General features: G+C 31.0%; 1 protein-coding gene across 1 annotated transcript in view; it reads left to right on the top strand.

Annotated features, from left to right (window-relative positions):
• LOC148280425 (kinesin-like protein CG14535) overlaps positions 1 to 24641 on the top strand; it is an 83923-nt gene that overhangs the window by 41019 nt on the left and 18263 nt on the right. Inside the window, exon 3 of the mRNA XM_088228418.1 lies at positions 11464 to 11679. Coding sequence (XP_088084544.1) covers positions 11464 to 11679 — 216 coding nt within the window. The remainder of the gene's footprint in view (positions 1 to 11463; positions 11680 to 24641) is intronic.

The following is a 24641-nucleotide window of genomic DNA, read 5'->3' as shown; positions in this document are numbered from 1 at the left end:
GGTGTAATTATGCAGTGTCCTTTGCACCATTAGGTGTAGAAATGGAATGATGATGATGAAAAAATGTATTTAAATTGCGGTTTGCATTGTTACGTATTTTTTTTACAAAATAATATATTTTAACATGAAAACATTATGTATAATTTTATTAGGTCTTATATTATATTACAACAAAGATAAATTACAGTTAAGAGAAGAGAATATGTAAGTTAAGGAATTTATAGAGCTTTTGACCTGTTGTTGGCTGGTTTTGGTGGTTGTGTAACATTTACCATTCTGTCTATGTTTATTACGAATTTGAACATAAATATTTTTTCAATTGTTCCAAGCGTTCATTTTTTGGAAGTTCAACAGCTGAAACCTTTTTTGATGCGGGTGAGATTCATCTGACTAATTAGGGAAATATAACGCTTTTTTTGACATTTAAATAGTATATACGGTCTGTGAAATACTGTCCAGTAAAAAAAAATTTTTGCTATTTATTAGCAGCATAAAAAATATTTTTGAATTTGTAATTTTGAATTCCCAAAAAAACGGTCGTTCCATTGGCCACGCCCCTTTTATGACACGATTCATGTTTTTTTTGTTCCTGGCCATTGACGTTTGTTTAGAACATTATCACAAATCTTGTCGTCACAATAACCAAAGCCAAATTCGTGACGTTTTTCTCGCAACGTATTTTCATTATATTTCTTCATAATATTTTTTTATGACAACATTTCTCCACAATATCCATATTGATTTTGAGAATACAATTTATCATTCAAAATCCATTTCATACATTTTATCGGTATTCGTGGTATGTGATATTTCCCTATTATTTCACCTACATATACTAGGCAACGCCTCTGTGCCCCATCCTTTCTTTTAAACGTTTTCCATCTCTGATGTTAAATGTTTATCTTTAAAAACTCTAGATCCATCTAGGGGGTAAAAAATATTTGCAGAAATTTGAGAAACATACAATATTATAAGATTTAGTTTTAAGTTTTATACACAAAAAATCATAAAATTAGTTAAGATATCAAAATAAATATTTCGAATTATGAGAACTCAATGATGAAGAGTTTAAAATTAAAAGTTTTTTGTTAAAAAATGTTACTTTAACGTTTCTCTGCTTAATTGAAAAGAGAACAAAACATAAGTATGCATTAAAAACACAATTAAATAAAATTGTTACAGTCAATTTAACACCACCAAAAAAAGCATACTATTTCTTGCTAAACATAAGCACTTATGCGTTTGTGTATACATGCATAATTTACACGTGCCGTCACAAGCAAGGGTTCCAGGTAGCATTATTCACCTGCAGAAAGATGAGTTATGTATATCGTGTATGAACAAGGGAATGTATTGCACACCCTGTTCTCTTAAGTCTGTCTTAGAGCTGCTTATATCATGTCCCGTGTTACGACATGAAAATACAAAAGAGAATGGAAAAATTCTAATCAAACGGAATAAATAAACGTCCAAAATAATTTCTTATTCAATAAATAAGAAATACGTCAGTTAGACTTACACACATATTTCGGTATCTCCGAAGAACATATTTTGAGATAATCGGACTTTTGGTGTACAAAGGGTCTGACTGAATTAAATTATTTGAAGTAGATTATGAAAACGTTTACATATATTTACTTTCTTACGTAATTATTGTATTATTTGAATACATTTATTTATTTAATTATCAACATATCTGCATGTGTATTTAAAAATCAGAAAATTTGGATCATCGCACTGTTGCTTTGGGCTAACGATAGATGATGCACAAGATATTGTTTACATGCCTATTTTAGGTGGTTAGGTTGTGACGACATGAGTAGGTTTGTATATTCGAAATGTGCTAATTTTTTTAAAGATCATTTACAAATAAACCAACGCATTTACATGATGTACAAGAAAAAAATACCACTATACTTTCTTACTAAGGGTTGTGTTGTAAAAATTGAAACGAATGAAGTATTTCAAAACGTTAAAAATAATCTTATGAATTATTCATTGTTTCAGCGTTTACTTTGTAGTATAAAATTTTTAATTTTTATTTTAATTTTATTTTTATTTTATTTTAATAAGTCAACGTTCGTTCCTTTGGCATAAAGAAAAGTGAATTTTAGCTGACTCGTTTACAATTACAATTACTTAATAAATTTCACGTTGCACATTGCAAAGAGCTTTTCTTCCGAGCCGTGTGCGTACCACGTGACGCCGCGCCATCATAGGGGTGTAAGTACGAGTCGATGATTTATGCCTTGTATTCGTGAAAGTTAATGCGATCTATGATACTTGGCAGGATTGTGCAGAGTACAGGCGGAGGCGTACTTCAAGACTACGTTGTTTGAAGGAGATGACTTTTCTTCCACTTTCTCTCCCTTCACACTCTCAAAAGAATGATTGATTTGAATATTAACACGTGATTGATGATCGGGTGTAAATACGTTCTGCCGAACATCTCATATAATATTTAATATACTTCCTAAAACTGAGCGCGTAGCTTTTTTGATAAAACCACTAAACAGTGAAAATGCAATATGTATAAATAATTCTGTATACATAAAAATAATGATCAGTTTGATGCAGTTGCGCATAAGTACATTAATCCTCTAATTTATAGGCTCGGCAGTAGGTGAGAAAGCAAAAATATAAAAAGAAATTATGAAAATACACCACATTGTCTAGACCAATTGAGAAAAAATATTTCTTGGAGTTTTTTTCTTGCAACCTGCGGGAATTGAGCCGCGACGCCAGTTTCGCAGTTTGCCGTCTAACGAACTATACTACGGCACCTGCCTGTTGAAATATAAAATTTTTCAAGTATTTTTAACATCCTTAATACAAGAGAACCACCTGATAACCAGATGAACCACCATACTAGTAGTTTAATGCATTGATATTGATTTGGATACATTAGATTAATTCGATTCCTTGCAATAAAGTAAGTGTGTCAACTCGATTTAAATTATTTTTTATTCCGTTCTAAAAATTATTTTATTCGTATCTAAACATCCTAAGGGTTTTTGTATCACACTTAACATAAATAGCTTAACAAGCATATACAACTACAAATGACTATAAAAAAAACGTGAACATTAAATTAATTAATTAAATTTGCTATTGTTGATTCTTTCCAAGAACACATGACTAAATCATTTGAGGCGAGGTATAAAACTAATTTAAAACATATCTGTATTGATTTGCACATCGTTTTATGCCAGTATTGGTGAATTTAATGAACAATTTGTACAATGATGCAGACTGCAAAACTAAGTCTGGTAAGGTCTATGGGGGATATGAAAATTTATGTATCTTAACAGTTTAAAGTAATTTATTTTTATCATTTAAAAAATAAAACAAATTATAAAAGGTCATTTATTTAGCTCCTTCTCAAAATTAAAGGTAGAATTACGGATTTGTATTTTTTTCTGATAGATAAATTAATTCAATTTAAATTGAATATATCTTAAAAACGTTTGTTTGATTTGTTCAAGATAATATGAGATGCAGTGATAAATTGAGCTCCGAACTTAATATCAATGCTTTAGCAATCTTACGAGGGAAAAAATAAAGTTACAAATAAAACAAAAATAAAAAAAACGAAAATTTTGAGTTTCGTAAAAAAACGTTTTTTAGGAAATAATAGTAAAAAATTGAGGTTATATTTTGCACCAGACTTATTTTGTCACTTCCGTAAAATAGAATAAGGAGGAATTATGCGGTGACATGTTGTCAACGTCAGAAAATATAAGCTTGACATAATTTTGTAATATAAAGTTTACACCTTTCTCGAACAAATTTATTTATTACACAATTTGATCATAAAGAATGCAATGTATTAAACTCGCTGGTGTAGTGAGATTATGCCACATAAACTTTTTATGACGTAAGAAAAATCACATTATGGATTAGTCTTAAAACAAAAAATGGAATGAACGCAATAACCGCTCAGAAAGCCATATTTTTTTTAACTGGTTTTGTTTAAACCTAAGAGGTATAATTTTAAACAAAAAGGTAGCTAAAAAACTTTTTTATTCTTTTTTTTTAGTTTGTTAATTTTTTTTTAATTCTAACCTAATTTTTTTTATATAAATTTGGTTGAAAAATAAAAAAAACGTATATTTTGTGTTAAAGAAAACTTGTTTTTGTTCTAATTAAAAAAAATGTAAATATCTCAAAACTCTATACCAAATGGTTTTTTCAATACGCTGTTAATTCTGCGGACTTTATTACTATGGAAAAAAAACGATTTTTTTCTATTGACTGACGGGATTCAACCTGGTGATGCCAGTTTCAGTCCGTCTAACCAACTGCGCCACGGCGCCTGTCTAAACACAACAAACTGACTAAACGGAAATATTATTTTTGTTTTTTGCAATGACATTATTATTTTTATTCCACCTGTAATTTTCCTGTAAATGTAACAAATTACACTCAATAATTTTGACAACGTCACGTCGCTTTGCGTCGACGATACCTGCCATAAACCATTTATCTTGAAATACAAATTTCGCAGCGATCACAATTCCCAACAAAATTATATCCGGGAAATATTCATACGCTTGAGATTTGGGATCTTGTCAGATATTCGATTAAAGTACTGTCATCCAGGGGACGGGTGGGATTTTTCCGATATTTATAATTCTAACGAAACGTGATAATTTCGTTCACCTGCTCCACGTCACGCTGCCGCCTACAGCAACCCTACTTCGCGGGAATAATATCATAAAACATTGGGCCGGATTTAATTTTATGCAAGAATGCTTCCGAGTTTGAATGGAGTCGGATGACAACCCCATTTCGAAGAGAATTTCTCTTGTATAGAGTATTTATCGACCCCTTAGTTTAGATTCCAGTGGGCGCTTGGACGATTCAAGGGAATTTTAAGAAGATTTAACCTACGATAAGTGTCTATTTTGCCATTAGAGTCACTAAACTAAAATAAACAGTAACAGTTTATTAATAAATCATGTATTTATTACAAGTTCAAATCTACGAATTTATAATATCGATACATAAATGCTTGAAAGCCGTATATGTGAAGAATAAGAAGTTTTTCAATAAAATATTTTAATGCATTTTTATAAATAATCATCAAAACGCATATGATTACTTATAAAAGAAAACATACCATTTCGTTTCATGGATATTATGACAGAATTTATTTACACAATTCGCTTACAGGTATTAAACTCTCGAACGAACTTTTGTATTATGTAAAGCAAAAATATCGCATGATGGAAATATGTAAAAACAAAAAAAAACAAAATATAATATTATAATATTAAGAAGGGATAAGTGTTTTTAGTACGAAAAAATATCTGCGTTGTGTTATTTGTTTTAATAAAGGTAGGTATTTAATTAAAAATCGATTTTATTTTTAAGAAATATCTGAGATTTTATTATTACCCAAACGTTTCAATTTTCAGACTATTTCTTAAAATTTAGAAAAATGGTAATCAAGTTGTGTTAGATAAGGATTTGAGCCTCGTACTTTTAATAGGTGAGTCCACAACAATACCACGGGACCACAACCGGCTTCAAATTATTTAACATTTATAATTAATACCTACACCTCTATGAGAATATTGATTTGTAAGTGTAAAGTAATTATAAAACCATTACGTCATCATAAAAGGCTTAATCTTCATTTTCTAAAAACATCAATGTTTCCGTAAATTAACAACACTCAAAATATTATAAAATAAAGAAATACAGAATACAGGAGTTGGGGTGTGTATTTGGGCTGACAGTTAAACTACTCTTAATGTGGTCATCCCAGACTGCGGTGATAGTTTCTATATCTTGCCTTTTCCTTTCTCTACCTACCCTAAACGTCCGACGCTGCCGTAAGCATTTCTGGAATACCGCAAGAAACCTCAATAGCCTTTTTATTGCCGGGAAGCCAAGTCGATGGGTGACATTTTGATTTTAACGACCATGAATTATTCAGTTCATACTATTTTACCTGACTCTAAATTGTCTTATTTGATAATAAAACTAGATAAACTACGTTTTCAATCGTTCATACGAATGTCTTCACGAGTTATTATAGAGACACTAAAAGTTAATAGAATTTTCATGAGAAAACTAGAATACTGGCTAATTAAAACTTCTGAAAATACTTGGACATTTTTTAATTACAAACTTTATTGTGTAAAGTGCTGATATTTATATTTAATCAAAAATATAAGTTCTATGTAACTTTGACATTAGTTTTACTTTGAAAGTATTCGGTTGCTACTAGCATAATTTAGGGAAAAAACGTTTTTCTTAAAGCAAGACGACGTAAATCTTATGATAAGTTTTCGTTCTGAAAGTAATGATAAACTTCAATGATTTGGGAAAAAAAAATACACCAAAACAATCAAATATATTATATCCAATAAGAATAACATAGCACGGTTTTGATGAAAACTATTTATGCTGTGATATCCTACTGAAATAAGTACTTTAAATAAAACTAAATCACTTAACAGTAAACGCTATCGCATGTAACAAACTTCAATTTTATAAAATTCTAATTTCTATGCACAAGATGTGAAACATAGTTTAATGCATAAAAGGTCGTTCTTAACGAAAAGGCGGACTATAAATAAAAAACGAATTTTATTCAGTTTTGTAATAGGGAAATATTTGAAGAAAGGATAGGAACATGGAATGGATACCTACCTTTAATATGATCTGAATGTTCTTCAATTTTGGGCACAAGATGACAAAATGCACTATAAAAGGTAACAATGTTTTCAACGACGCGCGACGAATCCAACCACTGTTTATGATATTTTATGTAAAGTGAAAAATGTTGTTTTGTTTTTGTTCTATATCCAAATCTTCTTATTTTGAATTTCTTCTATCTTGATGTTAGGTAGGTACCATAAGGATGGGTCAAGGGAATGATGGGAAAGAAAGGTAATCGGTCAGGAATAGTTTTGATAAATGCTGTTATTTACTTAACAGTCGTTAATATAAATTTCATTAAGAAAAAAAAAAAAAAAAAGATAATCATAACGTTATTCTCACGTTTATTTTTCAAAATATTTCCTGCTTAATTTAACAGTTCAGACTGTTTCGACTAATTAACATATCTGTGGCCGTACATGCACTCGCCCTCTATTTTTACGCTTTGTACAATAATCCTCTTGCAGTGAATAGGAATGCAATTCTAAAAACAAGGATACTTTTTCAAGCTCATTATGTTTTTGAAAAAAAGTTAATAACATGAAATGTAAAGGGTTATTTTAGCGATTATAACTCATTAGTTTAATTTCTATCCAACTACACTAAGTAAACTTATGAACTAACAAATTATTCTTAACCTTTCCAGGTCCAATCCCCAGGTAGCATATTTTTTTCAATAAATTGATTTTATTATAACAATGTTTGAGTATGTCCAAATGTTTGCAGACTGGCTGGATTTCCTCCCTAGGGAGTTATTCATATTTAAATTTATTTAAACAGAGAGGAAAACAAGGTGTATTCTCTTCTTCTTCTTTCTCTCTCTGTTGAAATAAATTTAAATATGATTTTTTTTTTCATAATCGTTATCCATAATTTTGATAATGTGTCATAATTATTAAAATACTTTTTCTGACGAATTCTCCCAATAATTATTCATATTTGTCTTTGCTTTTCCCCGTGCAAACAGCGAATATTAAATTATTCCACAGTTTAATAATCTTTACTAATATTATTATAATTTGAAAGTGTGTTTGTTTGTGTTTTCTTCACGTTGCAATGAGGCGAACGAATGACATATTGTTTTCATAGGTGTAGGTAGCCAGATAGGTAAGAAGTAAAATAGGATACTTATTTTTCATCCCGAATTAAAAATGTACAATTGATAAAATATGTAAAATATCAAAAATGAGAACTTACTTTTATTAAAAAAATAGTAAGCAAAAAAGTGGGATTTCAAAAAAAATTAATTTAAAATGAAATCTGTAAATGTCGGTAGTTGACCAGCTTTATCTATGGTTAGTTTGGTTTGCTTTTTGTTTTGGTTTTGTAGTTAGATTTTGGATTTGTGAACAAAATAACGATGCGATGTAGCCATAGACTGACGAATCGTCGTATTTTTTCATAGAGGTATTTGGAGGACCGCCAATCGACACAAGCTACTTTCTGTCACGAAAAAATCTTTCCATTAGAAAAAATCGTATTGCTAAACGACAAAACTAATTAATTACTTAACCAATTTCACCATAGAGTTGGAGCTACGTTCAAGGCACACGGAAGAAATGCGGTAGCATGTTGTGACGTTGGACGAATACATGTTTTTTTTTTTATATTGATGCGCCAATTTATATTGAAACAACCGGGCATCGTCAAAACACATCACCGCATTCCTTCCGTTCAACTTGAACGTAGACCCCCTACGTAGGTATTCACCAATAAAAAGAGACATAAACAATTTAGCAAAGGCTGTGCTACAAAATTTCTTTACACGCGGAGATGTAACATCGTGTTTTCACAAGCAAAAGACAGAATATTCTGAACAAATCCAACACACGCGGTATCACCCAAAAAATAAACATATTGATAACAGTGACCGTGAAAACCTTCGCACCTATTTAGAATATTCTGAAGTTCAGACATTTGAAAAAAAAACATAAAGACATACTTTTGAATAATTCCTTTTTCAAAATTTATGACAATTATAATTTAATTTAGGCATGGAACAATAAATTCAAAATCTTAAATACGCCGGCCATGTAACTAGCGTGCACTCTCCCCGACTCCTATTAATTGACTGATTGAACGAATTTCTTATTTTGTTTTGTCCATTTCAGAACTACGTCTTTGTATTCTTTGTTAAAAAATAATATTCTCGTGCTCTTTCCCACGCCGTTAAACTGATTTATTGTGTTATTGTCATTATAATGGTATAATAATCCAGCATATTTATACAAATTTTACTTTCCAAATCCAACATCAAAACGTTCATTTAAAGATTACAAAAAATAAATCTTCATCATTTAAATTTGTAAATAAATAAGAGAAGTATACCAAGTCCTGTATTCTTTGTAGACTCGTGTTACATCATAACCACAAAAGAGTTGCATTAATACAAACTGATATTTAGATATTTTTATGCCGTACATTGTACATCCCTAGAGGTTACCACCACGTGTCACCGGGGGGGGGGAGAGCGGGGACACCCCACGTGGTCTGGTCAATTAGCACCATCAGCCAATCAGCTAATGAACGACACACCTTGCATACCTCAACACTCAACACGTGCAGACGGAAACTACCAGAACTATAGGGGATTTCTGTTCAATAAACTGTCTGACTGTTCAGTTTGTAAGATTTTCCAGACTCGGCAATTTAAAGTCGACTAAAAACTATTTAACATGGTATTGTAAAATGTTTTTTTTTAACGTAGTTAATTGTATTTTTTTTATTAAAAAAAACAACAGCAATATAAAAAAATATACACAACATCATAAAAAAAAATTAAAAAATGAAGACAAATAAATTATCCACATAAATACAATTATAAAAATCCAGTTCAGTTAGATATTATTACGGATGTGCATGTGTGCGAGTTTTAGTGTGTGAGGATGCGTGAGTAAGGGAGTGGAGTGTTGTTTTGGTAGGTATGTGAATATGTGAGGGTGTGTATATGTGTGTGAAAGTGGGTTTATGAAAAGAGTGAGTGTGTGTTTGATACAAGTGAATAGAAACATCGTAATTTTATAATGTAAAAACAAATTCTTAAAAAGAATCAGAATTTTGTCAAAATAATTGATTTTAAAAGTGGTTTTACTACAGTTAAATATATTTACGAGTATGCCATTCAAGAATACATTATATTTACGCACCAAGTGAATCAAGTGAGAGGCCTGTGCATAGTTCGTGCGAACTGTTGGTTTATATATAATTCAATTATCGTATAATTTATGAAATTATAAAATCATTTTAAGTTTAGTATCAAGTATCTATCATTATTTTTATTTATTTTTTCATCAAAACAGAAAATATAACATGTGTACCTGACATGATTGTACTTATATTAGTTTGCAAACTCATTCTAGGACTAACAAATTACAACAAGGATGGACAATACTTTGAAGAAGGGAAATGAAAGTCTGGGCATTTCCAGGGCTTGGACATATACAATCAATTAGATTAGAAGACATAATCAGATATAATGGATTAATTGTTTACACTTTTTCATGTCTACCGGTTTTGACACCAATTAAACTAACATGCAAAACCCACAATACACCTTTATTATATTCGTTTCACAAAAATATAAAACCCACATGCTGATTTGAAACCACATGCTTTTAGTAGGCAACCCTTACATGCACTGATAAGTTTTTAAACAATTTCGAAGTTGTGAGAAAAATAGTTGAATGTATAAATATATGAAAAATAGTTGAAATGTATAGGGTGAGCCAGTCCAAGAACTATGAAATTATAAAGTTTAAAAATACGTTTTAAAATAAATGATTCATATCAACCGTGATGGAAATCGAACCCGAGAAACTCTTTCGTGGTACAAAACGCGCGATGACAATTAGACGACGAGGCGATCAAATAAATTATAACCGTTTATGTTTCTCTCGTTTTACATTTTTACTTTACATACATACACAAGTAATAATCAACAATATTTGGTTAACAATATTTTGAGTTTGTTCAAATTTTTGTAGACAGGGGCTGGATTCAACTCCCTGGGGAGCTGTTAATATTATGTTAAAGTCATAAAAATACCAATATGATCACTAAATTAATAAAATGCAAAATTTCGTTGGAAATCGGATTTCGAAGTTGACATTTGTCATCATACCAACTAAATACCTATAGTAACTTATGTTTTTATATTCATGAGTTAAGTACAATGAAAACAGTGTTTAATTCGATCGAATTACAATTTAAATTCAGTAATAATTAAGTCCGCTTGTTGTGAAATATTTCTGAACAATTTTAACTAAATTATAAATACGAGCTGCGAATAAAATCATAAATTAACAGAGATAACTAACTCACCGTAATTATGCAATTAATTGTGCTAGTAACTTCATTATTTGTAAAATGGTTTACTGTGAAATTGAATACGTGTTTATTTTCATTTTCGGTTCAATTAAAATTCTTTATAAAACTGAATAAATGATGAGGCCAAATTACGTAATGACTCAAAATCCTGTAAATAAAATTCCGCGGAATGTAAAAAATATTTTGTGGTAGTATCGAGGACTTACAGATTAGAAGTTCATAGTTTGTACCGCATTCTACCACAATTTGATTCTCACTTTCAATCATTGAGCTTTTTAAACTCGGTTGTAAACAACCTCAGAATCGGAATATCTTATTAAATTTTAAGAAAGATTTAATTTTCGATTTGCTTTTGGCAAAATATGCTTACAGTTTCACCAGATATGGGAAAAATTCATTTTATTGTAAGATAGATCCGCGTTGTTTAATTATTTTTTTTAATTACTATTATTTATTTTGCTTCAGGTAAAAGTAATGTTGAAAGTGGCATCGCCTATTGCTGATCCTCGACCCGGAGCTACACAGTTCTTCAGCTTAGACAAGCGGAAGAAGCAGGTGACCTTATACGACCCTTCTCTCTGTGGTGATGCCGCCAGTACAGCCCCCGAAGACAGGAAAGTGGGCGTTGCGGCGCCGAAAATGTTCGCTTTCGACGCTATCTTCTCACACGATGACCCACAGGTAAATAATATATTTACAAAACAATAACGCTCGGTAAATACGAATCCGGCTTTTATCAATTTTAAAAACCATGTAAAAAAATCATATTCATATTTTTTTTTAATATTAAGAATGACCTAAGGCACTTTTATATAAAAAAATATTTTGTGACACTAAAAAAAAGTTATTAAATAAGCAGTGACCCAATATTGTATTACTTTACTAGTAAAATTATCACCTACAAATAGTTTGATGAATATACTAATCATTAATTTCTGAGAAACGCCTATTCATAGTTTTATCATAGAATCAAATCTTTTTGTTTTGGTATGTAGAATTTAAAATGAGTTAGTTAGAGAATCGTAATTATTAAAAAAAAATCTATTTGAATTCACGTTGCAACCATCGAATTTGTAACTTTTTTAACGGAAAATTGTGTTTAGTGTTAAAACGTTTTAAACTTATTTTGATGGATCTTTTGTTTATTTGTGTAGTTTTTAAAGGCAAAAATTTGTAATTGGTTCGGCACGAATTTTTTAATGTTAAAGTTGTTAAGTATGTAGACTTAGGTTTGGGAACCTATTTAAAAATATATATATATTAAAACATTATAAGGAATCATGATACATACACACATGCATTCTTTTTACTATCATTTATGTATTTAACAAGACTCACAAGTTATTTATCACTTTCAATGTTTATAACATTTTTGCTTTTATACCTTATTTATAGGACTAAATTTAAGTTTCTATGAAGTAAAGAACAATTTCTAACAACATCTGACTTATGTAATAATTATCTGAAAGTTTTCTTGGAAGGTAGGAGTGTAACATTTGAATTATAATTATCAACTTAACTTTTATTGGATTAACATGACATTAAAGTTTGATTTACTTTAAGTTGAAAGATAAATTGGAAAACTTATGTGGAAATTTGGAAAATGACAAATATTTGTTGAATCTATTTCCAAATATATTAACTGAGTGACGAGAGAAATTGCTGATTAATCATGTACGTTCTCTAAACTAAATTTATATTAAAAATTTTATTTTAATTTTCCAATTTGTGTTTTACAGAACCTTTGGTTCTTCATTTCGTTTTCATTTCGTTCATTTTTCATTTTGTTTTTTGCACCACAACAGGCCAGGAGGCCTAATTACAGTGGTGAATTATATTACAGAACAACCAGGCTTGAGAAAAATCACATTTTAATTTTTGTGTTCTCACCGGGAATCGAACCTGGGACCTTCCGTGCGTGAGTCAAGCGTCTTGACCACTACACCACGGAGGCCACCGTTCTACAACTATATGCGTTTAAAAAAAAACACTACCTCCCACGACATAAAACGCAAATGCTAGAAGTTACTTGACACTCAACCCTGATTCAAAATAATTTTAAAGCGTGTCAAAACAGAATACTTGTTTAACATGACTTTGGGTCAAAATTTAGTCTACTTAAGTAATTCCTTGTAATATTTTATAGAGTGAGTAATCACTCACACTATAAAATTGCTATTCAAGAAGTAAATAATGGAAGTGCGCATAGATTGATGAGTGTTTCAGGCCAAACAGACTTTTTTAAAATTTAAATTAATATATTTTTTAAACATTTAGATTAGTTGAAGAAACGTTTATTTTTACAGTTACTAGAACCCTACCAAGCCATTTTCTGTGGCAAACGATAATTAATAAAAACTATGAATTCACCGATATAATTAACGGCTGGAAAGATCAGTTATATTAATGCAAATAAAGTTTATTTAAAAAATATATATATATGTTTACACATAAGCTAGTTTAATAATTCATGTTTATACTTTTGATCAAGTAGCTACTCTCTTATTTTGCAGAAAAAAAGCGTTTTTAACTATAGTTTTTCTTATAGGATAAATGGTTTAAGTAAAATTGTTGAGTAAATTATGTTTTTGGCATATGTTTCCAAAGTACGCCAAATGTTTCCTTCAGCACGGGACATGGGATTTATTTTTTTATTAAAAAATTAAAAAATAATCATTGAAAATATATTTCATACATATTGTTAATTATGTCGTGTTTTTAAAAATACAAATATCCACTTAAACAGTTTTTAAGCATTCTCGTATTTTTTTTCAGATACTAGTAGTGTTCTTCTATGTCATTTCCGTGTCATTCCGCCTTTCTTGTTAACAATTTTTTTGATAGTATTTTAGCGTTGTTTACCTAAAATTATAAATATATCACTGGTGTTTTTTTAGAATATGCGTACCTACCTACAAAAGATTTAAATTGGTTATAAAAAAGTAACGAACAAGTAAAAAGATGAAAAGATGTTTGGAATCCTTCTAAGTACACCTGCCCGCCTCTACACACCGGAAGTGATTCAAGTTTGAATTTTCCATCCGTCTCTCCGTGTATTTCGAAAACGGATGTAGAAGGATCTCGCAGTTGCTAGTTTTCAGCACATAGCCACGTGACCACTATGCTCCCTAGGTAGATCTGCCAAGACCTAGCCAGGAGAGCTCGCTTTGCAAATTTTCGATCAAATTGTTACTTTCTAATTTTATTCTATCCATAAAGTTTGTCGGTTCTAGAGAATTACGTGCAGCTACAAGAATTTTATTTGAACAAGAAACTTCCGCAAAAGTAGAATATAAACATTATACATATGTTTTCCGTTAGGAAATAGTAGAGAATTTCAATGGTACGCTTAGTTTAAAAAAGGTAATATGGATTTTCATTAAAAATCAATAATATTTTTAAAAAATCAAGTGAAAATAAGTCCGCTTCGTGGGATAGCATTTAGCGCGTTTGCTTACCACCCTTGAGTTCCCGGGTTCGATTCCTGGCAAGATTAATGGGAATATCGACAGTGGTCTTACACTGCAAAATATCATTTTTTCTAGACTGATCACCTTACCTTTACGTCAAAGTTGATCAAAATATGCTGCATTCGATGCACAGTTGAGAAAAGGGAAATGGTGACGATATTTCTATATTATTTTTCAAGTAGCTGCTTTAGTATTTAAATAACAAATATGAGTTTACCTTAGTATTTATTCATATGAATACACATGAAATATCAAATAACAATGAAATTGTATAAAAAATTGACAATAAATATCATAAATATGAGCAATAAAAAATAAATAAATTAAATGGAGTAACTATTTACGTAGGTACTAGTTCTATATACCTAATTGAATTACTAAAATAGATAAAAACCCATTAAAAGTATTATCCTAAGTATAAAAAAGTTAATACTTCAATTTGAAACAAAAACATTTGTTTGGCCTACTACTTGTATTTTTTAAATTTTTACTCAAACTTAAATGAGTAAATTTGAGTAGGTTTTGTACCAAAGTTGAGTGCACCTGTTCTCGTTCCCTGCTATATTTGCTTGGAAGTAGATTTGTTGACAATCAATTCAGGGAACGTTTGCTGGCGAAGGGTTCCCGTGACGTTTGTTTAAGGTGGCAGGGCCGTATAAATTTGTTAGTTTTAACGTTCGTTGCTGATTATGCTTTGTTTTTAGTGCTGTTTAAATTTATTACCCTTTCAGCGATCATAAAGACCCCATCAAGTGGACGAGCGGAGGGGCATTAAAGCTACTTTGGCACGTTACTGCCTTTTAATGTCCCATGAAAAAGTGCAACACTCGTAGAAAATTTATTTAACAGCTTTCAGATTGTCAAAATATTATAGTTAAATCAATTTAAATACCAGCTTTTACGATTTTTTCCTATTATTCAACACTTTTAAATCGTCTTTTGAGATTAACGATTGTTTGTACAATAATAATCAATTAAATAAATGTCGTGTGATACAATGAATGTTAAATTAAGTTTCACTCTATAATGATTTAACTACGTGTTTTTATCTGAGTTTAAAGAAATCTCATATTATAATCAAATTTATTTCCTGTGGGTACATTTGCGTAATTAAAATCGACTGTGTTTTTTTTTCTACGCAAGTTGAATGAAAAAATCAAAGATATATTGATTTTCGAATTGAATTTAATGCTGATCGTAAATTTAGTTTTAAATTACTGGACTAATTTAGATCAGGACCTGTATAAGAATGCTAACAACGTATTGAAAGTGCTTTAAATATTAATTATGTTACTTAGATTGTCTACAAAGCTAAAAAAGTACATAAATAATATTGTCTAATTAGTCAAGTTTATAACAAAACCCAAAAATTACTATCGGCAGCCCTAAAGGCTACCTGTTTCAAGTTTGAAAACAACCTCTGCTGTCAAAATTAAATTATCTCCATTGATCACGGAGTTTTGCCGGCCATGGGGTAAGGTTGGAAGGATATACAACTTCCCATGTACGCACGTGATCCTGCCAGCTTCTCGCGAAATCAGTGAAAGTTTTCAAACCCTGAAAGAATCGTAAACGGGATATTCCGTACAGTTATTCTTTTTCAAATCCCGTATTGGCGCAATAAGCTTGTCAATTGCTCGACAGGTTTGTTTACTGAACAAAATGGAAACCTGGAACGCCCACAATGAAATCTAATACAAATGCAAAATATTAAACAGTTAAGCATTTTGATTTCTTAATTATTTAACCTTTTGTACTATTGTAAAAACTACGGTTAAACAATGAAATATCATATTTTTTTTAAATATATTTTTCCCGACGTTTTAATTAAAATGAATATTATTGTTGCTGTCTTCAAAATAATTTTTGAGATAAATATCATCTACCTATTTCTGTAATATAAGTATTTAAATATATGAATCAGGTTTTGTAGTTGATTTTCAAAGGTACATTTCTAAATATTGGTTCTTGTTATCTTGGAATAGATTACTAAATCATTTTTTAAGGTAGGAGGTAACTACAGTTTTAATTTATATTGTGGTATTGTAACAGCATTATGAAACATTTAAATATAAATCACGTTTTATGTTATATTTAGGCGATGTTTTTAATTTTCCTACAAAGTAGCAAGAAGTTCGAAAATTATTGAATTTTTTAAAAATATAAAAATTCGTTACATTTTAATTGAAATATTCTGCATTCTGTTATTATCAAATAACTTTTAAGCCGTCCAGTAAATCTTTTAATCTGAAGGTTTATTTTGGAGCCTGCACCGCATACAATACTTAATCCTGCTAGGAGGAAACTGAAAATCCTCTTAATTATTTTCCTCTTCTCTCTCAGGTAACGAGACTGGCTTCTGAGATTTGGGAAGAAATAGCAACTTTATTCATTTCAGTTTAGTTTTACTACAAGTCAAAGTAACGGTTTTGTGTAACCAATGAAGACCTACTCTGTTTGATTACCATCTAAACCTGGCTTAAGAATTTAGCATCTTTAATCCAACCTAAAAGTATTTGTTTCTGTTTATTTCTGGATAATACTACCATAAAACTTCAATTTCCTTAAACAAATAAAACACAAATGATATAAATTCTAATAATAGATTTTTATAGATTTTTCTTTCTCTCGCTAGGCTCGTAATAAATTCCATTGATTTCCATCAAAGTTTGAAAGAAAAAACACCCATTTTGAATTGAATATTTATTAAAACTAAGACTTCACTTTTAATAATGACGGTACAAAATTAATTACTAACCAAATGGAAACAGTTATTCCAGATTTATGATTTAAACGATTCAATATGAGTATTTTCTTCATTTTTGGGGATGGAAATGTCATAATTCCGGTAGGAAAGTTTACTATTTGTCGTCAAAAATGCTTCTCATTGTAGTCTTCATGTTTTTCTTTAACTTTACATTTTTTTTAAATTAATGAATTAATAATGTATTTAAATTGTTTTATTTTAACTTGTCACTTACTATTTTAATTATTTTTCTGCTATTTTCTAAATTTGAAATGTATTTCTCGAAACAACTGCTTAGTTATCAACCATATTAGTTTATACAAATATACTTAAAGAAATCAGTTTGTGTGTTTTCAATAATTATACTAGAGCGAGATCTCATGCACTGTTTTACATTTGTATGTCGAAATACACTTATTATTAGGGCAATTCGATTGCTGAATACGGCTTCTGCGGATAATATGAATCTATTTTTCTGTACATATCGGCAGTTTAGCAGCTCTACTTATATTCATTAATTTCTAACTTATATTTACAGTCTGCATTGCGTAATGGATTAAACAGCCCGTAAAGTAATGCAGACTACTATTTGTTAAATAAACAAATAAATAATAATAATATTCACAATTTAAATTTCAGTAAAATAGTTAAATAGTGCAGAAGCAACTCTGCCATTTAAAACAAAACACTTTTCATTGAAATATAACAATGTAGAGATAACAAACATAATATGCATAATACGACTATATGAAAACAATTGATAGAGTTTATTAATATTAGAAAAACTATTGGCATTTTTACCAAATATATAAAAAGGCATGATCTCAGAACTTGTTAAATCACCGAACTGTATATTTTTATTGAAAAATAACGTGATTTTCAATATAAGTTTTTAAAAAAATATAGGATTTGCAAATAAATTGGATTCTAAAAAGTGTATTGTAAATATTATAATTAATACAGGCATAGTCAACTGACAGATTTATTTTAAGATTTAATTTAAAAACATGTATATACTATTTTACAAGTTTACTCACAGAAAATCTTCGTTTAATTTAATTTGGATCTTAATCTGTTTCAACAATGGGAAAATTGAGAAGGGAATATGGAAATCTAGGCATTTACGGGGCTTATGACCTGTCATTGGCTGGTTTAAGTGGCCACTTTACAAACTGTGTATCATTTATCATTTTGCCTATGTTCTTACATGACTTCCTTATTCCCTTCTCAATAATGTTTTCCCTCTGTCGCAACAAATTCTGATCTAAATAACTACCGAGATGAAAATTTTTGATTATCTGCAAACATTTGGATACATTCAACATTGTTAAATTAACTAACTGGTAAAAGAAGAAGTATAAAAATTGAAAAACAGTTTTTAGTCGCTGCCTAGTAGGTGAATTAGTTCAGCCGGATGAATCTCATCCACATGATATAGGTTTCGGCTATTTTATTTTACAAAAGTCAACAAATGGAAGAGTTGAGCAAATGTGTACGTTATACATAGGCAGAATGGTGAATATTAAACAGTGTATAAAGTGGCTACTTTTTTTAATTGCCTATTATGTTTACGATGATAATTAGGGTAATTAGATTGATTAAGTTGTTTATTATCTTATTATGTTAACTATGTTAAATAACTAATTTAAAACATGTTTTATTATACTTATTGTAAAATGTTTCCCTTGGCATGGGATACCTCAAGTAAGTGAACATTATTCTTTATAAAAAAAAATACAAAATTCTAAAAGTATAAATAATCAAAAAATAATAATAAACTAGCCAATGACAGGTCTTAAGCCCTGTAAATGCCTAGACTTCTATATTCCCTATTCAATAATGTTTTCCTTCTGTTACTCAAATGTAGATCTAAATAATTCGCTAGGGAGGAAAGCCAGCTTGTCTGCAAACATTTGGACATCTCAAAACATTGTTAAATTTAATTTGTTATGGACTAATAGTATGTAATGAAGTAGAATATAATGGGGTTATTTCTTGGTTGCATACGGTCAAAAATGAATGAAAGGTGATATAAAGGGTTGACCGTGGATTAACGTTGTTTTGTTCGCTGGTCACGAGTTGCCTATGTATTTGCATTTAGATTTTAGAATATCGCTGGGATTCGTCTAGATTAATCCTAGAGCTTTAGTATTTTAATGTCCTCCCCTCTTCTGCACCGTCCCTGCCTCTGTCCATCCGCTGAGCTTTCCAATTTATTCACTTCCTAGATAGTTGAATCGGCATTTCGTCCACCGTGGTCCTGCTTGGTAAATTAAAATCTCCCTACAAAGGTTTTCCCGGAGTGAAAGACCTGGCCGCCCTTAACTCAGACCGCTTAGAATTTCGGAACCGGAAGTAGACATCCTTTCTAGACGCCTTGATTAAGATTGCCAAAATGACGGGGGTCTCAATATTTAATTATAATTAATCAAATTAGTGAATTCCTTAATTAAACGAATTATTATTCTTTAGATATTTGAAATACAGAAAACATTTTCAATATATTAACATAACCAACAGAGATAAAGAACATTTTAGAGAAGGTAATAAATAGAAGTCTTGGCATCTACAGGGCTTATGACCTGTCGTTGGCTGGTCTAACAGTGTGTAAAGTGGTCACTTAAACCAGCCAATGACAGGTCATAAGCCCTGTAGATTCCTAAACTTCTTTATTTCTTTACTTAAGGGAGTGCGGATACTATCCGTGGTTGTACCCGTCTAACTTCATACTGGGAATGCTTGGCTACAATCGTTTGGAGAAAAGAAGAAATGCATACTTGCTTATGTATTTTTTTCGATTAATCCGTGGTATTACGATCAACATAGGTGTAATGGAGAGTATTTTTCATTACGTTCCTAATGACTACCTTTGACATAAGCAGCTTAAGCTGTTTTATCTTCCTGCTTGCAGAACCAACTTTCCGATGGTAATGCCAGTAGGAAAAGCAATATCTTTACTCAAGCGTATTTCTTCGGATATCGACATCTTTTATATTGGTAAAAAAAAGTTCAGAAAGAAGAGCATCTTTTTTCTATAATTGCTAAGTATTTTTATTTTACCATCTTTGTGTATTTAAATTTTAGTATGAATTTTTTCGTGTTAAATATGCATTGAAATATTTTTGTAATGTACATAAATGTAAATAAAATAAATAAATTGAAACAACTTACTTTCTTTAGAATGTTTTTCATCTCTGTTGTAAAATGTTAATATTAACAGCTCTCCAGGGAGTTGAATCTAGTCTATTAAAATTTAGACAAACTCAAATATAAATATATATTTTTTTTAAACTATTTTTTATGTTTCTGATCCTATATTTGTGGTGATATACTCATGATTCTGTGTCATATAATTGCTCGTCCCTAATTGGAACGTATGTCTCTAATAATGTATTTGCAACTTTATGTGGAAGATCTTTCCAATTTTCGCCCTATTTTAAATCTTCCCATCGTATCAAAAATACTAGAAAAACTAGTTTGTCATAGGCTCGTTAACTATATCGAGCAGAATTCTTTATTTTCGGTGAGGCAATCGGCATACCGACGTTTTCATTCCGCGGAGACGGGAGTGATAAGAGTACTATCTGACATTATAACGGCGGTAGACTCTGGTAATCTGATGTAGATGGCTTTTCAGGACATGAGTGCTGCATTCGATACTGTAGACCATAATATTTTGCTTGAACGTCTGGAGAAAACTTATGGTATCCGTGATCAGGCACATATGTGGTTCAGTTCATATCTTAATGAGAGAGAATATGCAGTTGTGTTCCAGGGTAAAAGCTCAACCAACTTTCAGGTGTCTACAGGAGTGCCTCAAGGATCAGTACTCGGACCACTCCTGTATCTCCTTTACACTAAAGATATAGAGATCATTATCAAAGAATGTGTATTGTGGTCTCACTGCCACGCAGATGATACTCAGATCTATTTTTATTGCAAACCAGGCGAGAGAAGTGTTCTTGTCAATTTAATTGATTTATGCATCGAGAAAATAGGAATCTGGATGGCTCAAAACAGACTAACATTAAACCTATAAAAAACTGAACAACTATGGGTCGCTTCAGCCAGACGACAGAATTTGATCCAGGATACGGCCCTACCCAATGTAGGGAGTACCGCTTTACGTACCGTTAAACTACTGGGTGTTTTACTCAATTCTGACCTTTCTCTTGACGCTCAAATAAGTAGAACGATAAGTTTATGCTTCTACCAGCTGAGACAAATTAAATGCATACGCAAAAATTTGCCTGTTGATGCCGCCCGTCAATTAATAAATGCGTTTGTAGTGTCTAGAGTCGATTATTGTAATAGTATCTATGCAGGTCTATCAATAAACAAAATGACTCGCCTACAATCTGTATTGAATGCCGCAGCGAGACTGATTTTCGGAATCTCCAAGTTCAGTCATATCACTCCACTACTTCGGGAACTACACTGGCTACGTTTTCCACAGAGGGTCGAATACAAACTCTGTTGGCTTATGTATAAGTCACTGCACAACTCTGCTCCGGAATATCTAAGGGAACTATACATTCCAGATAAACTAGCTGACAGGCGTCTAACGCTTAGATCAGCTACGTCTACGGCGAGAAGAAAAGTTATTTTACCTCTACGCAAACAGCGCACTAAATTTAGTGAACGCGCATTTGCGGTCGCAGGCCTTATAGCATGGAATGCTCTCCCAGCAGAGGTGCGAGGCTGTGAAAGTGAAGTGATGTTTCGGAAAAAACTTAAAACCCACTTGTTCTCCAAATCATTTGAATAAATCCGTAGCATGTGACAGCAAAATAAATTATTTTAATTAAATTACAAATTTAAAAGAATCACTATGTAAAGCGCCCTTGAGGTATTTTGTTAAGAAAATGGCGCTATATAAGTTATCCATAATAATAATAATAATGTACAATAAACTTATGTTTGTAAATAAATAATTTGTTTTCAATACAGCGAATGTTAAAATACCTATCTAGTTCTTCATTAAAAATTTACCGTAAATGGACGACGGAAAACTTAAAATGATACGATAACACCATAAAAGTTGAACCCAAGTATTTCATGATTTTTTTGTCAGCAACTTTTTCCGGAACTTATAGTTTGATGGAAATTCGTGAAAATATTATGGTTAATAACATGTATCATAAAAAAAATAAGAAAAAGTAGTGTTGTGTGGTTTGTCACTTACCTAATTATTTATAATTGTTCTTGGCGCGATACCATAGCAACGACAAATAACGAGAAGGAAATTTATTTAATAATGTTCATGTTTTAGTAGTAAATCAACGTTTTCAGTTGTTTAGTTGAGGTTACTATGTAATATTATCTTCAAAATTTGCCAACTACTAGAACATGTATGTGCATTATACAACCTCCACTAAATTGAACCGATAAACTCTGATTAAATGCACCCTGCAGTTCGAGTATATTAATCAAAGCTGGTCTTGTTAACACTTACAACGGTCTCCGCCATAAATCCACCCTTACCGACAACCACTCTGGAAGGAGGATCCGATAAGCGATTTTCCCGATTGTCACAAGTTAAACCAAGTAGACTACCTGCTACCTGCTACCTGGTAAATTTGATCAACTTTTAAACCCTTATTTTCTTATGCATTAATCACAGTTTTCCAGTGGTAAATATGATAGGTAATTTTATATAAAATGCAGTAGATGTGTACTATCAAGAACATCTTAATTTAAAATTCACAAAACACTATGTTATAACAATATTTGAGTTTGTCCAAATGTTAGTAGACAAAAGACTGGATTTCACCTCCTCGAGAGTCGTTAAGATTAACAAATTACAACAGGGAGGGAGAATACCTTAAAGAAGGGAATATGGAAGTCTAGGTATTTACAGGGCTTATGACCTGTCAATGGCTGATTTGAGTGGCCACTTTACACACTGTGTAACATTCACCATTTTGCCTATGTTTGAACATCCATATACCTTCAATTCTTCCATTTATTGATTTTAGTGAAGTTAAAGAGCTGAATCCTTTATTGTTGTGAAACATCGTTAAAATATTGGAAATCAATTTTAATAAGCGATCGCTGGATTACTCAACTAATGTTAGTAAATATTAGAATATAATATAAGTATATATATATTTTAAGGTCTCGTGGTGTTGTGGTCAGTGCGTTTGTCTACCATGAAAAAAGTCGTGGGTTCAATTCCCGACATGGTTTACATGAAATATTTGTATAAAATTGTGTTTTTACACTAGAATATTTTATAATCTCTGGACTGTTACCTGAAGCGTAAAACTGATCATCTTACCTTTATGTAACACAAATGATTAAAATACACTACAATTGGTGTACCAATGCAGTGCTCTATGCACCATTAGGTGCGAAAAGGGAATGGTGATTATGATGAATATAACTGTTTTTGTAATGTCTACCGATTTTGGGGCGAACCCGTCTCTAGGACTTTTCATTAACATGTGACTTACACCGTCACATTCCCAACAATATAAATATACAAACTACCCAGCAAAATATTTAAAAACTCTAAAGTTCTATTGTTTAGCTAAGATATTTTGAATTTTATAAGTAGTACAATTGAACGTAGTTATGCAGAAAGTAGCCAGTCCACAATTTTGAAAAAATGAGATATTGATGTTATCGGGTGCAGTAAGGTCAATTCTATGTTCTGCTACAAACAGTCAGACCGCGTTCATACAAAAAACTGTAAAATTCACTTTCTAAAAAATAGTTTCGATCACAAAAACGGCATTTCTCAATTTGCAGAAAACACCCACCGCACTAGAAAATCTTAACGAATTTAAAAATCATTAAAACTGGTCAATTACGTTATTAAATTTTTGTTTGTAAAGTAAAAAAAAAACTAATATATTCCTTGTTTATCATTTGTTAAAGTCAAATACATTTCAACTGATGTGTAGATTCGTTTATACACTCTTTTCACAAAGGTACTATTATCTCAGTTTCACTTTCCTATGTCTGGTTGCTTCCTGCATAACCAAGTTCAATTGTAATACTTATACTATTCGGTAGGTAATGTAAGTTGTGCGAGTATATACAATGTACACAATCTAATTATGGTTTTAAGAAAGTTTAATCACATCACCAAAGTAATTTAAACTTTCAAATCGTTTTCCAATAACGAGACCTTAAAGCAACGCTTCATGCACCATGACAGTTCATAATTTGCACCCCAGACGAATTCTGTCGACACTGAATCACAAATCAACCGTGACCGGCCCCTCGCACCCTAGAAATGCAACCTTTAAATCACTCCCAATGCCCTTCAGGGAATTGTATCACAGGGGCAGATACCAGTAAAGGTATAGTTCACCTGTAGACAGATATTAGGTGCGATATGCCCGTTCCGCAGTGCAAAATGCATCGTTTCTCAAATATTTCAATATCGTGACCTCCTTCAAAACCAAAAATAAAGTAAA

This window comes from Micrasema longulum, unplaced genomic scaffold (assembly GCF_059751315.1).
Source record: "Micrasema longulum isolate JH-2025_06_02 unplaced genomic scaffold, ASM5975131v1 h1tg000581l, whole genome shotgun sequence".
Lineage (NCBI taxonomy): Eukaryota > Metazoa > Arthropoda > Insecta > Trichoptera > Brachycentridae > Micrasema > Micrasema longulum.
The sequence above is the reverse complement of the archived record's forward strand: the minus strand, read 5'-3'. Positions and strand labels throughout refer to the sequence as shown.